Source organism: Ranitomeya imitator, chromosome 4, assembly GCF_032444005.1.
Source record: "Ranitomeya imitator isolate aRanImi1 chromosome 4, aRanImi1.pri, whole genome shotgun sequence".
Classification (NCBI taxonomy): Eukaryota; Metazoa; Chordata; class Amphibia; order Anura; family Dendrobatidae; genus Ranitomeya; species Ranitomeya imitator.
In genome coordinates this window covers 453,058,743-453,073,092 of record NC_091285.1, presented here as the reverse complement: position 1 = coordinate 453,073,092, position 14,350 = coordinate 453,058,743, and the positions used below count along the sequence as shown (strand labels likewise).

The window sequence follows — 14,350 nt, the reverse complement described above, 5'->3', positions numbered from 1 at the left end:
CGTTATGGCCCCATAAGATGCTACATACAGTCACTTGCCCCTTATAGTGCTGCACAAACGTTATGGCCCCATAAGATGCTCCATACAGTCACTTGCCCCTTATAGTGCTGCACAAGCGTTATGGCCCCATAAGATGCTCTATACAGTCACTTGCCCCTTATAGTGCTGAACAAACGTTATGGCCCCATAAGATGCTCCATACAGTCACTTGCCCCTTACAGTGCTGCACAAGCGTTATGGCCCCATAAGATGCTCCATACAGTCACTTGCCCCTTATAGTGCTGCACAAGCGATATGGCCCCATAAGATGCTCCATACAATCACTTGCCCCTTATAGTGCTGCACAAACGTTATAGCCCCATAAGATGCTCCATACAGTCACTTGCCCCTTATAGTGCTGCACAAGCGTTATGGCTCCATAAGATGCTCCATACAGTCACTTGCCCCTTATAGTGCTGCACAAGTGTTATGGCCCCATAAGATGCTCCATACAGTCACTTGCCCCTTATAGTGCTGCACAAGCGTTATGGCTCCATAAGATGCTCCATACAGTCACTTGCCCCTTATAGTGCTGCACAAGTGTTATGGCCCCATAAGATGCTCCATACAGTCACTTGCCCCTTATAGTGCTGCACAAACGTTATGGCCCCATAAGATGCTCCATACAGTCACTTGCCCCATATGCTTTTACTGCGATAAAAAAAAAAAATCACGTACTCATCTCTCGTCACTCACGACCCCCGGCACTTTCAATAGTCACCTGCTCCTCGTTCCGGTGCGGCTCCGTCTTCAGCACTGACATTCACGCAGAGGGCGCACACTGACCACGTCACCGCGCCCTCTGACCTGAGCGTCACAGCCAGAGGACGCTGAAGACTGAGCCGCACCAGAATGAGGAGGTGGAGCCGCATATTCATTACTGTAATGAGCGGTACCGTGTGACCGCTCAGTACAGGAAGAAGCTGCAGCGCTGGAAGAAGCAGGGATGTGCAGGGACCGCACCAGGAGTAGGTGAGTATAATTATACAGCCCCCGCTCCCCCTCCCTTGCCGACCCCTGGGTATGACTCGAGTAGAAGCTGAGAGGGGGACTTTCAGCCCAAAAAAATGGGCTGAAAATCTTGGCTTATACTCGAGTATATATGGTAACCTCTTTATTAATGACCTAGAGGATGAGATTGAGAGTAAAGAGTCAGTCTTTGCTGACAATATCAAACTATGTAGGATACTAAAATCTGACCTTGCAGTATGATACTGCAAAACGATCTGGATAAGATGTCTGAATGGGCAAACACTTAGCAAATGAGGTTTAATGTAGATAAATATAGAATAATTCAGCTAGGACGGAGTAATCTTATTACTGCATATGCATTTATTGTGAGTATACTTGAAACTGCAGAACAGGAGAAAGACTTGGGTATTCTGGTTACAAGTAAGCAGAGCAGGCAGCAGTACTCAATGTCAAGCAGCAGCGACACAATAGTAAACAAGATGTTAGAGTGTATTAAAGAGATATAATCCCGCAATCCCAATGCAATGTATTGTTACCCCTTTATAAATCGCTTGTGAGGCCACATCTAGAATATGGGATCCAGTTTTGTGCTCCACATTTGAAAAAGGACATTCAGAAGTTAGCCAGTTAAAGAATGGGCAACTTTATTACAGGGGATGGAAGGTCTCTCGTGATGAGATGTTGGAAAAGTTGGGCTTGCTTAGCTTAGAAAAAAGACGTCTCAGAGGAGATCTCATTTACATGTATAAATATTAGGGATGAACGAATAGCTTCAGATAACTCCTTATCCGAATGGCTATAGCGCTTATCGAATAGCTGCATACCTGGAATGCTCCCGAAGATCAGCTGTTCGTCACTACAGCTGCATTTGTCACTGCTGTGTGACAATAACAACACATGCATGGAGAGCCTGTTTGTTGGGTTCTCCAAGCATGTGTTGTGACTGTCACACAGCATTGACAAATGCAGCTGTGGCGCCGAACAGCTGATTTTCGGGAGCGATCCTGGAAGCCGGGTTCCTGATGCAACTATTGGGTAAGCGCTGTAGCCATTCGGATAAGGAGTTATCTGAAGCTATTTGCTCATCCCTAATAAATATATGTGTTTTCAGTACAAAGAACTGGTGAATGACTTATTCCGTCCAAGGACCATACTAAGGACTAGGTGGCATTCCCTATGAGTACAAGAAAGGCAATTCCGACAGCTAAATAGTAAAAGAGTTCTTTACCGTTAGATCAGTCAGAATGTGAAATGCCCTACCACAAGAGGTAGTAACGGCAGACACTATGACCGCTTTTAAGAAAGGGCCGGATGATTTCCTCAATACACATAACATTGCGGGTTCTAGTTAATTTAGTGACAAAATGAACAATTCGTGGAGATAGGTTGAACTTGATGGACCTAGATCTTTTTGAGCCTATGTAGCTATGTAAGAGACAAGTCATTAATGGAGACAGAAGTGTGCAGCGAGACCTGGCTGGTCAGTATGGCTAGAGAGTATACATGCCTAGATATAGACTTAGCAGTGTATTAAATAAAGTTGTCCTGGAAACAAAGACAAAGCCCGCTATGGAAACTACACAGAGAGAGTAGACAAGTGATCTGAAAAAACGGTAAAACTGTAAAAAAAAAAAAAAAAGTTACTGTTCTATTATTGCTGCAGTTGAAACTGGCTATGGTCTTTTAAATGAAGCAGTACCCCACTATAAAGGACTGGGGACAATAAAATGTATTTGCCATTGTTTGGCATAGGGATCAGTCTTCTAATTGTACAGAGTATATTGCAATGTGCACAGGGTGGGGGAAAAGGCTGTGGCAGTAACTGAACCCTCTGCCCCATTATGATGTTTCATTTGAGTATCCCAGCATGCATGGTGGGTTCTTAAATAAAGCGTCATCAAACAGGAAGTAGATGAAAAGAAGGAAAGCAGTTAGCATTGCCAGGTAACAATAAAGACTTTTTAATTAAGGTTTGTTAGAAACGAGTTTGGATCATGACATTAAATAGACAGACATTTAGGATTAAAATAACTGTTAGTTGTGGACCACCCCTTTAAGTCCAAGTGGGTATCATCATATCATTTTCACTGAGGGGCCTGAGCTTTTTCCCCTGTGTACCACTGACTAATCATAAGCAGGCAGCAAACACTTAACGGAAAGAAAAGCACATCCCAAAATACCTTGAAGCAGGTTTCTCAGTATGTGATGAAATCACACTTCCATGTGCTGTGTTCAAGCATCTTGTAATCACTCTGCAGTGAAAGCAGAGCAAACTGTCATTATGTCTAACAAAAGAGCATTCTGTATTTGGCTACTCCTGGGTGAGATGTAATGAGATTTTGTTCTGCTCTCACTGCAGAGAGAGTACAAGTTGATCACAACAGATGTAAGTTTGATTACTGAGATATATTCAGAGTGGCAGTGTGAGGGAAGGTGCAACACTGCAAAGATGACCGAGCTAAGAGTAAGTGGAGAAGAATGGATAGGGGGGTTGTAATATGACACAACTAAACTCAGCTGCACTGCTGCTCCCTTCATACTGACTCATGCAGACGTTTAGACCAGGACATCAGAGCTATATCCTTACATCTCACCCACTGATAAACCTGCTCTAAGCCATGTATAATGGGACATTTTCTTTTTCTTATGTTGCTACCTGCTTATAATTGACTAGATGGTGGCCCGATTCTAATGCATCGGGTATTCTAGAATATGCATGTCCTCGTAGTATATTGCCCAGCCATGTAGTATATTGCCCAGTGACGTAGTATATTGCCCAGTGACGTAGTATATTGCCCAGCGACGTAGTATACAGCACAGATCCACGTAGTATATTGCACAGCCCACGTAGTATATTGCCCAGTCACGTAGTATATTGCCCAGTCACGAAGTATATGGCCCAGTCAGGTACTATATTGCCCAGCTACGTAGTATATTGCCCAGTCACGTACTATATTGCCCAGCTACGTAGTATATTGCCCAGTCACGTACTATATTGCCCAGCTACGTAGTATATTGCCCAGTCATGTAGTATATTGCCCAGCCACGTAGTATATTGCCCAGCGATGTAGTATACAGCAAAGAGCATATTGCCCAGCCACGTAGTATCTTGCCCAGTCACGTAGTATATTGCCCAGTCACATAGTATATTGCACAGGCCACGTGGTATATTGCCCAGCCACATAGTATATTGCCCAGCCACGTAGTATACAGCACAGAGCATATTGCCCAGCCACGTAGTATATTGCCCAGTTACGTAGTATATTGCCCAGTTACGTAGTATATTGCCCAGTGACGTAGTATATTGCACAGCGACGTAGTATACAGCACAGAGCCACGTAGTATATTGCCCAGCCACGTAGTATATTGGCCAGTCATGTAGTATATTGCCCAGCTACGTAGCATATTGCCCAGCCACGTATGTGACAGGTTAAAAAATAAAAAACATATACTCACCTCCCGATCCCAGGGCCCCTTGTTGTTCTGTCGCCAGCTTCCAGTCCCAGGGTGTGATGATGTCGCGGTCACATGACCGTGACGTCATGGCAGGTCCTTCTCACGGTCACATGACTGTGACGTCATGGAAGGTCCTTGCCGCATACCATCCTTAGCACCGGAGCGTCGCGAGGAGCGGGAAAGGCGCCGGAGGGTGAGTATATGATGATTTTTAATTTTTTTAATTACCGTATATACTCGAGTATAAGCCGACCCGAGTATAAGCCGACCCCCCTAATTTTGCCACAAAAAACTGGGAAAACTTATTGACTCGAGTATAAGCCTAGGGTGGAAATGCAGTGTTTATACTGGCCCCATAGATGCCCCAATACAGTGCTCTGCAGTGTTTATACTGGCCCCATAGATGCCCCAATACAGTGCTCTGCAGTGTTTATAGTGGCCCCATAGATGCCCCAATACAGTGCTCTGCACTGTTTATATTGGCCCCATAGATGCCCCAATACAGTGCTCTGCACTGTTTATATTGGCCCCATAGATGCCCCAATACAGTGCTCTGCAGTGTTTATACTGGCCCCATAGATGCCCCAATACAGTGCTCTGCAGTGTTTATACTGGCCCCATAGATGCCCCAATACAGTGCTCTGCAGTGTTCATAGTGGCCCCATAGATGCCCCAATACAGTGCTCTGCAGTGTTCATAGTGGCCCCATAGATGCCCCAATACAGTGCTCTGCAGTGTTCATAGTGGCCCCATAGATGCCCCAATACAGTGCTCTGCAGTGTTCATAGTGGCCCATAGATGCTCCACATTAATCTGTGCGATGGCCGCTGCTGCTGCAATAAAAAAAAAAAAAAGCCATACTCACCTCGCTACTTGCAGCTCCCAGCGTCTGGTCCCGGCGTCTGTCTGCACTGACTGATCAGGCAGAGGGCGCCGCGCACACTAGTGCGTCATCGCGCCCTCTGACCTGAACAGTCAGAGCGCAGATAGACGCCGGGAAGATGGATCGGCGGCTGGAACGAGGACAGGTGAATATAACATACTCACCTAGTCCTGGCGATCCTCGCGCTGTCCCCTCCTGTCTTCGGTGCCGCAGCTTCTTTCTCTGTCAGCGGTCACCGGCACCGCTGACAGAGAAATGAATACGCGGCTCCGCCCCTATGGGAGGTGGAGCCGCTTATTCATATCTCTAATGAGCGGTCCCACGTGACCGCTGAAGAGAGGAAGAAGCTGCAGCGCGGAAGCCCGTGGGACGGCAGGGACAGCGCGAGGATCGCTGGGACTAGGTAAGTATACCCCAGCGCCCTCAGCCCCTCACCCGCCGACCCTGCCACTACCGTGACTCGAGTATAAGCCGAGGGGGGCACTTTCAGCCCAAAAATTTGGGCTGAAAATCTCGGCTTATACTCGAGTATATACGGTACTTTTAACATTACATCTTTTTACTATTGACGCTGCATAGGCAGCATCAATAGTAAAAACTTGGTCACACAGGGTTAATAGCGGCGGTAATGGAGTGGGTTACCCATGGCATAACGCGGTCCGTTACCGCTGGCATTAACCCTGTGCGAGCGGTGACTGCGGGGAGTATGGAGCGGGCGCCAGGCGCTGACTGCAGGGAGTAGGGAGGGACTAATCGGACTGTGGCCGTCGCTGATTGGTCGCGGCAGTCATAACAGGCAGCTGGCGAGACCAATCAGCGACTTGGATTCCATGACAGACAGAGGCCGCGACCAAGGAATATCTGTGACAGACAGAAGGACAGACAGACAGAAAAACGGAAGTGACCCTTAGACAATTATATAGTAGACCAGCATCATGCAGGGAGAAGTACACGCCTCCAGTGAATACTCTGATAACACCCACTTGGGTGCCAAATACTTTTATTACTAATATTTATGCAATGGAGAAACAAAATTAAAAATAGACAGCTCTGCAGCCACTATTACATTGCGTATCAAGTTCAACATGAAAAATGTTGTGAATAGTCCAAGTTTCTAGAAGAAAAGCTAAGTAATAGGCATATAATGGAGTATTCCATATACAATGTAGAATTAGATGCATAAGAAGGCACAGTAAGGAATTAGACATTAAAGGGGTTGTCAACTATTGCACTTTACTGATATTAGAACTTCTATATATCTATGCCAATCCAGAAAAACATCAGTGAAAAAAAACAAGTATTAGTGTAAGGGCTCATTCACATGTCAGTTTATCATTTACGTGTGCTGTCAGTGTTTTTTACTGACTGCACATTGACATTATAGCCTATAAGAATATTCACATGTCTTATTCTTTTTTTATAACTATTTTGTATTAAATTTAATACAATTTTACAATCAGAAATAAGACAAAGCAATCACAATTTGGCTTACAAATTAGAGGATCAGAAAGAATGGAGTACAATTAGATTGAACTATTGGAAGATGTTTCCCCCTAGTGGCATCAAAACATGTTGTGCAATAGAACAGAAAAAGGTAGAAAGTCCAACATCAGTTCTATCTGATGCCAAGTTAAGATGACTCCATCCCCATACACGTACTACAATTCTTATAAAACCACAATACTAAATAAGACAAGACATACACATAGGGAACTGAAGAAGAAACCTGTTCAAAAACCAACATGTTCCTAACTGTTGTTTTGGGCCCTAAAATATTCCCTGGGACCCGAGACAGTCTCAAATCTGTCCAAACTCGCATTCAATAAGGCTGTCATGTGCTCCATCCTGCGGATCTCGGCTATTCTATCCAAAACCTTCTGATACGAGGGGGAGTAGTCTGTCTCCAATGAAGTGCAATCAAACATCTAGCTGCAGTTAACAGATGTAACAGCAGTCTGGTCGAATTCCTCCCCATCCCTCTAGGGAAAACATTTATAGGTATATAGCAGGGTCTAGCTCAACCTCCACATTTGGAACATTTTGTATTAAGGTTCCCACCTTTTCCCAAAATCCAGCCAGGAAAGGGTAAGACCAGAAAATTGGGAACCCGGAGCCGAGCAACAACGCCAGCAAATATTTGGGAACTAGTGGTTGAGTCTATGAAGGAGCTCCAGAGTGTGATACAAAAACATCAAAATGTTATATTGGTTTTCCTTATAAATGGTACAGAAAGAGGATTTGACCACCTTTTCCCATATAGTCTGCCAGCATGGGGGAGACAGCATCCTTCCCAGGAAAGACTATCATCTAATCATATACGGATGTTTCAAGGGTTGGTCAGTCCAAGGAGAAACCAAGATCCTGTAAATATCTGATATTAACCCTTTAGTTGACGTGCCTTCCTTACAAAGCCTCTCAAATTCAGTTGAGAAACCGTCAATGAGCCATATAGTGAATATGCCAGGTGCTTAATCTGCATGAAATGAAAGAACTCTCTATTAGTTATAACAAATTTAGATGTTATAGCATCAAACCAGGGAACTTCCAATGTGTTTCCAACCACCAAATCCACAAATCTAAATAATCCTGACGAAATGCACGTGTGAACCATTGTCGGTTCCAAACTGTTTGGTATCAGAGGCTGGTATATAAAAGATATCATTGGGGAATGGGGGAGACCAATCCCAAAACACCTTGCACATGAGAGGCAAAGATCCCTCGTAAACTGCATAGGGCCCAACAAAGTAAATGGTATCTTAATAGGCTTAGTTAACCATAAAAGGGAGCTCGGGTGGATAGGAGCCAACCATATCTTTTCTGTTTCATTCCAAATATTGGAAGGCCATAATGAAGCCCAGGAGGGAATCCTCCTCCAGTGAGCTGCCCAATAGTATTTAACGATATCTGGAACAGACAAATCCCTTTGTGATCTATGAGATGTGAGAACACTTTCGGATATTCTATGGTGTCTTTGGTTCCATTTGAACTTCATTATCTTGACCGCAACACTGCAAAAACGCTAGTGCATGCCCTTATCATCTCCCGCCTCGACTACTGCAACCTCCTACTCTCTGGACTCCCCTCTAGCACTCTGGCACCACTCCAATCCATCCTACACTCTGCTGCCCGACTAATCCACCTGTCCCCTCGCTATTCCCCAGCCTCTCCCCTGTGTCAAGCCCTTCACTGGCTTCCTATCGCCCAGAGACTCCAGTTCAAAACCCTCACACTGACATACAAAGCCATCCACAACCTGTCTCCTCCATACATCTGTGACATGGTCTCTCGGTACCTACCTACACGCAACCTCCGATCCTCCCAAGACCTCCTTCTCTACTCCCCTCTCATCTCTTCTTCCCATAACCGCATCCAAGACTTCTCCCGTGCTTCCCCCATACTCTGGAACTCTCGACCCCAACACATCAGACTTGCGCCTACCATAGAAACCTTCAAACAGAACCTGAAGACTCATCTCTTCCGACAAGCCTACAGCCTGCAGTGATCCTCAACCTACTGAACAGCCGCACAGCCAGCTCTTCCCTCTCCTAGTGTATCCTCACCCACCCCCTGCAGACTGTGAGCCCTCGCGGGCAGGGTCCTCCCTCCTTATGTACTCGTGTGCCTTGTTATCTGCTCATGTTTAATGTATTTGTCTATATTTGCCCCGTATTCACATGTAAAGCGCCATGGAATAAATGGCGCTATAAAAATGTATAATAATAAAAATGTATAATAATAATAAATTATAGCAGCTTGGAGCGATCCAAGTTCCCAAAGGGGAACCTTAACAGGAATGGTCTAAAAATAATAAAGTAGCTTGGGCAGGAGAGTCATCTTTGTTCTCTGACCAATCAGTGAGAACAAAAGTGGCATCCACTTAGTCAATAGCCTCCGCAACTCTCCAAAAAGAGTTGGATAGTTACAATTATATAAATTGTTATAGAAAGAGGACAGATTATTCCCCAAGTATGTCAGAGACTTGGTTATCCATATAAATTTAAAGTTTGTCTTTAAATAGTCAATGATATCAGGGGAAATGTTCAAGGGTAAGGCCTCTGTTTTAGAGGTATTTAATTTATATCCCGACAACTGTCTATACTCCATCAAAGTGACTATGAGGTTGGGGAGTGTTATATGAAGCTTAGTGAGGGTCAGTAAAACGTGATCAGCAAATAATGAAATCTTAAATACCTTATTCTTGACTTCCACCCATTACATATTATGACTTTGATGTATCATTGCCACTAGAGGCTCTATACACATTACATACAGCAGGGGGGAATGAGGACATCCTCAGCACGTGCCATTCGAGATGAGAAAAGAGGGGTAGACACAAAAGGGCAATTTAAAGGGAACCTGTCACCCCCAAAATGGAAGGTGAGCTAAGCCCACCAGCATCAAGGGCTTATCTACAGCATTGTGGAATGCTGTAGATAAGCTCCCGATGTATCCTGAAAGATAAGAAAAAGAGGTTAGATTATACTCACCTGGGCGTCATGGTCCAGTCCGGGGCCTCCCATCTTCTTACGATCACGTCCTCTTCTTGTCTTCACGCCGCAGCTCCGGCGCAGGTGTTCTTTGTCTGCCCTGTTGAGGGCAGAGCAAAGTACTGCAGTTTGCAGGTGTCGGGAAAGGTCAGAGAGGCCCAGCGCGTCTGTGCACTGCAGTACTTTGCTATGCCCTCAACAGGGCAGACAAAGTATGCCTGTACCAGAGCTGCGGTGTGAAGACAAGAAGAGGACATCATCTGATGAAGATGGGAGGCGCCGGACTGGACCGCGACACCTATCGGACTGGACCGCAGCGGGGAACGCCCCTGGGTGTGTATAATATAACCTCTTTTTCTCATCTTTTAGGATACATCGGGGGCTTATCTACAGCATTACAGAATGCTGTAGATAAGCCCCTGATGCTGGAGGGCTTAGCTCACCATCGATTTTGGGGGTGACAGGTTCCCTTTAATCAAGGCTGATGGGGATCTATACAATGCCTTTAATGCTGTAAAAAAGCTCCCAAGATACCAAATGTTTACATTGCTTCAAACAAGAAAGACCAGATAAGTCGGTCAAATGCCTTCTCTGTGTCTAAACGTTAAATAAGCATTTGTCTTTTATTTTTGTTGGACACATCAATCAAATCTATCACCCTTCTGGTGTCGACTCCTCCCTGGCGAAAAGGGACAAAGCCTACCTGATAGTTACTAATAAGCTCGGGTAGCCACTGATTAAAGGGAACCTGTCACCCCCAAAATGGAAGTTGAGCTAAGCCCACTAGCATCAGGGGCTTATCTACAGCATTCTTGAATGCTGTAGATAAGCCCCGATGTATCCTGAAAGATGAGAAAAAGAGGTTAGATTATACTCACCCAGGGGCGGTCCGCACTGCGGTCCGGTCCGATGGGTGTCGCGGTCCAGTCCGATGGGTGTCGCGGTCCGGTCCGGAGCCTCCCATCTTCATAGGATGACGTCCTCTTTTTGTCTTCACGCTGCGGCTCCGGCATAGGCGTACTTTGCACTGTTGAGTACAGTGGTGTAATTCTGGGCATGTACAACGACCGCTCTATTTTAATAGGGTATTTCATCACACAGTCTCCAGTAATCAGCAGGTTATTACTTGGCGATGATTTGCAAAGATGGGAATAACCCTTTAAGCACATCCTTACACTTTTTTGTTTTAATGCAATTTTTGTTGCGTTTTATTAAAGATATTTTAAGATAAAGGTAGAATTGATACATACTTATTTTACACCTTTCATATTCATTGCTGCCTTTGGCTCCAAAAATGTAAAACTGCTTGTGTGAATCTTTAGGGAAGACTCTTTTGTTATAAATACAACTTACTCATTGTGTAATGTAGAGTTTAGTATTGTTATATATTTTTTTTATGGTTCAATTCTTCATCAATTTACAGATCACCAATTTGTTGGCAGAGAATGGAAACATGAGCTGTGCATATTCATGAAGAAAATATGTTTTGGACAAAATGCAGAGGAGAAAGGGCTTAAGACTGGTTATGTATGTTCATCTGTATGTAGAAGGTGGCCATTTGGGTTTCCGTAAGGCTACAGATCCCATGTGCTCACCTCTACCCTACAGCTTAGAAGCTGTCCGAACTTATTCAGGAACAGTCTTGCCAGATTCTTTAGTGTATAAATACCATCTTTAGTTTCCGTTTCATAATAAATATGACATTAGATCAGATCACAGATATCAGATGACATTAACAAAATCTGCAAAATTCATAATGAAATATGTTGGGTGACCTTTCAAAGGGATTTCCAAAGTATTCAATTACAAATGTATTGTATTCTAGGAGAAGACAGCAGAAAAAAAAAGATATTTTTCAAATATGGTATATTAAGTGGATTCTTTAAGTAACTTGATAAGTATAAACCGTAGTAGGACTAGGGTTCTCGTTTCCATCCAGTTAACCCCTTAATCCCAAGGATCTCACATTCATTTCTTTAGAACAATTTAGATATACAGACATTCATCTACATATTCTTAAATACTGAACTAAATAAAAAAGAGATGTAGAAGTTACATGCATGTGATTCTGCCTGTTGAGCAAATGTAATTGCCACCAATACATTAAAACATAACATGGTTATACTAGATTCTTCTTACCTGGAGCAGCAACTAGCACTTTAGCCCCGCAGCACTTGAAGCAATGAAGAAAGGATTTAGAACGTATATTATAATTCATGCAAGCCATTGGGCATCCCAATTTGGCTAGTGCCAGCCAAAGCCAAATATATGCAGGCTCATTACCCAGGAAGATGGCAACGCAATCCCCTGTTTTCACTTTTGCATATTGACTTAAAGCCCATGCTGCTTGGTTGCTTTTCAGATCTATCTCCTTGTATGTGTATGACTGGTCTTGATACAGAATAAATGTATGGTTTGGTTTTGTGGACACCTGCTTCAAAAACATATCCAGTATACAAAAGAAAGGGCTGCGTTTAACTTCTCGCTCTATGCTCCGTGCATAGCCGATTGCTCGGAAAAAAAACCTTAAGTCCTTCAAGAGGTAGGGGAAAAATATACGTTTCAGCATCCATAGTAGTGAAATTCCGATTAAAGTTTTCTGCACAATAGTCATCCGTAACAACTGGGAAGTGTGAGCCTTCATTGTATGTCAGCCCGGTTACACAATGCAGCTGGGTAGGTGTGTGCTTTACAATCATTAGCAGTGCAAAGACTAGTGCCATGTACTATGAACTCTGAAAAGATCACATTTCATACCTTTAACCTCTTAACTGAAATAGTAACTCATCCCTATACATTCCATACACAGAAATAATTTGTGTATTATTTTCTGTGAGATAAATAAATCCTGCATATCCATTTCATTATACCCCACCATTGCCTGACCTTACTGTCCCCTGCCCCTTGTTATCACTAGCAGGAATGAAGAGTGACATGACCCTCTGGTTGATAGACCTTGGACTATATGCGTAGCTGCAAAGATTACCTGTATATCTTAAATACCCTAATAAAGGTTGTACCATAGAATAGAGGATAGGAGATAATTTCCCAATCATAGGGGGTCCGGCTGCTTGGACCTTCACCGATTCAGAGAATTTGGGCACTGATGAACCCCATGTTAATGGAGTTGTGGTTGATCATGTGCACCTCTGCTCTATTTATTCTTAAAAGACCACCAGATATATACTACTGTGGGTAAAGTGCACAGCAATGTGCATGTCCACATAATGAGCTGACTGCTGTTGGTCACCCATGCTCAATCACTGTCACTACTCATAGTTCTCTTTATATTGATCCACTTGTGCACTGCAGAGCAGCCAGATGAAGTAGTTTGCAGGTCAGAAAGATATTACTATTGGCTGCTCTGCAGTGCACACGGGATCACTATGTAGACAACTATCTGTATGGACAGTGACTGCGCATGTGTGATCAGCATCGCTCAGCTCATTACATGGACTTGAACATCGCTATACTCTTTGAACATCAGGTGATGCCATACTATGCTAAAAAAAAGTCAGAACTCTTCTCGGGATCATTTCTGCACCACATGCAAACTGCAATTTTTTTTTTTTATTATGCTTACATTGGATGTAATATGTAGCAATCCAACTCCTTTAGACAAGTCTGACAGGCCAGTATATTCACGAGAAGAGGTATGCCCTCTCCTCTCCATTTTTTTCACATTTGAATGATTATGAATATCAGTTAGATAAAATGTTTCACTGGATTTTAAAATATAAACTGAGAACCTCTGATTGGCACTGTACTAGCAATTCTGGAAAGTTTTTATTTTTTTCTGTGCCCACTCCGCTGTTTCCTAATGATGCCTGCCAGTGTTAAAAAGTTCCCAATATGCTAGTTTTCCTTTCAACCAACTGAGTGTATACCACAGAACTTCTCTTGTAGGTGTTTACTTCTTTTCATCTATGATGCTGGCCAATCAAAATACAGTCATGTTAAAAAGGAGTAAAGCAAATGCCCATAGAAAACACCACACTTGCATCCTATATCATCATGTTCTCCTTCCTCAGTCGCTCATGTCTGGAGCACCAGAGCACATGGGGAGCAGCAGCGCTCAAGAGCCAGAACACCGGAGCTGAATTTGTTTGAGGCATTATTGCTTTTCTCCTGTGCTCTAGCTCTTCAGCGCTGCTGTTCGTCTGTGCACCAGCACTCCAATAACAAGAAGACACAGTGTGTGGAGATCTCATGAGTACACCCTTACCAAGACCTTCTCTGTGACAATTTTTCTTTCTCTATTATATGGCCATGTTTTGATTGGCCAGTGTCATAGAAGAGAAGAAGCAAATGACCCCAAAGAAGATCTGTGGTTTACATCCAGGAGTTTGAAGGAAAAATTTGGAATGGTAAGGCACAGATAAAAGGAAAAAAATTTCCAGAACCAGAGGGACAGTGCCAACTGGATGTGGTACTCTGTTTAAATAAAATTCAGTGAAAAGACTTCTTTAACCCTTTACCCCCCAAGAGTGGTTTGCACGTTAATGACCGGGCC

General features: G+C 43.7%; 1 protein-coding gene across 1 annotated transcript in view; it reads right to left on the bottom strand.

The window, feature by feature from the left end:
- The window catches only part of LOC138676457 (long-chain fatty acid transport protein 2-like), a 96,041-nt gene extending 83,513 nt beyond the window's left edge, over nucleotides 1-12,528 (bottom strand). The window contains exon 1 of the mRNA XM_069765777.1: nucleotides 11,977-12,528. Coding sequence (XP_069621878.1) covers nucleotides 11,977-12,481 — 505 coding nt within the window. The 5' untranslated portion in view covers nucleotides 12,482-12,528. The remainder of the gene's footprint in view (nucleotides 1-11,976) is intronic.
- Nucleotides 12,529-14,350: the final 1,822 nt, after the last annotated feature.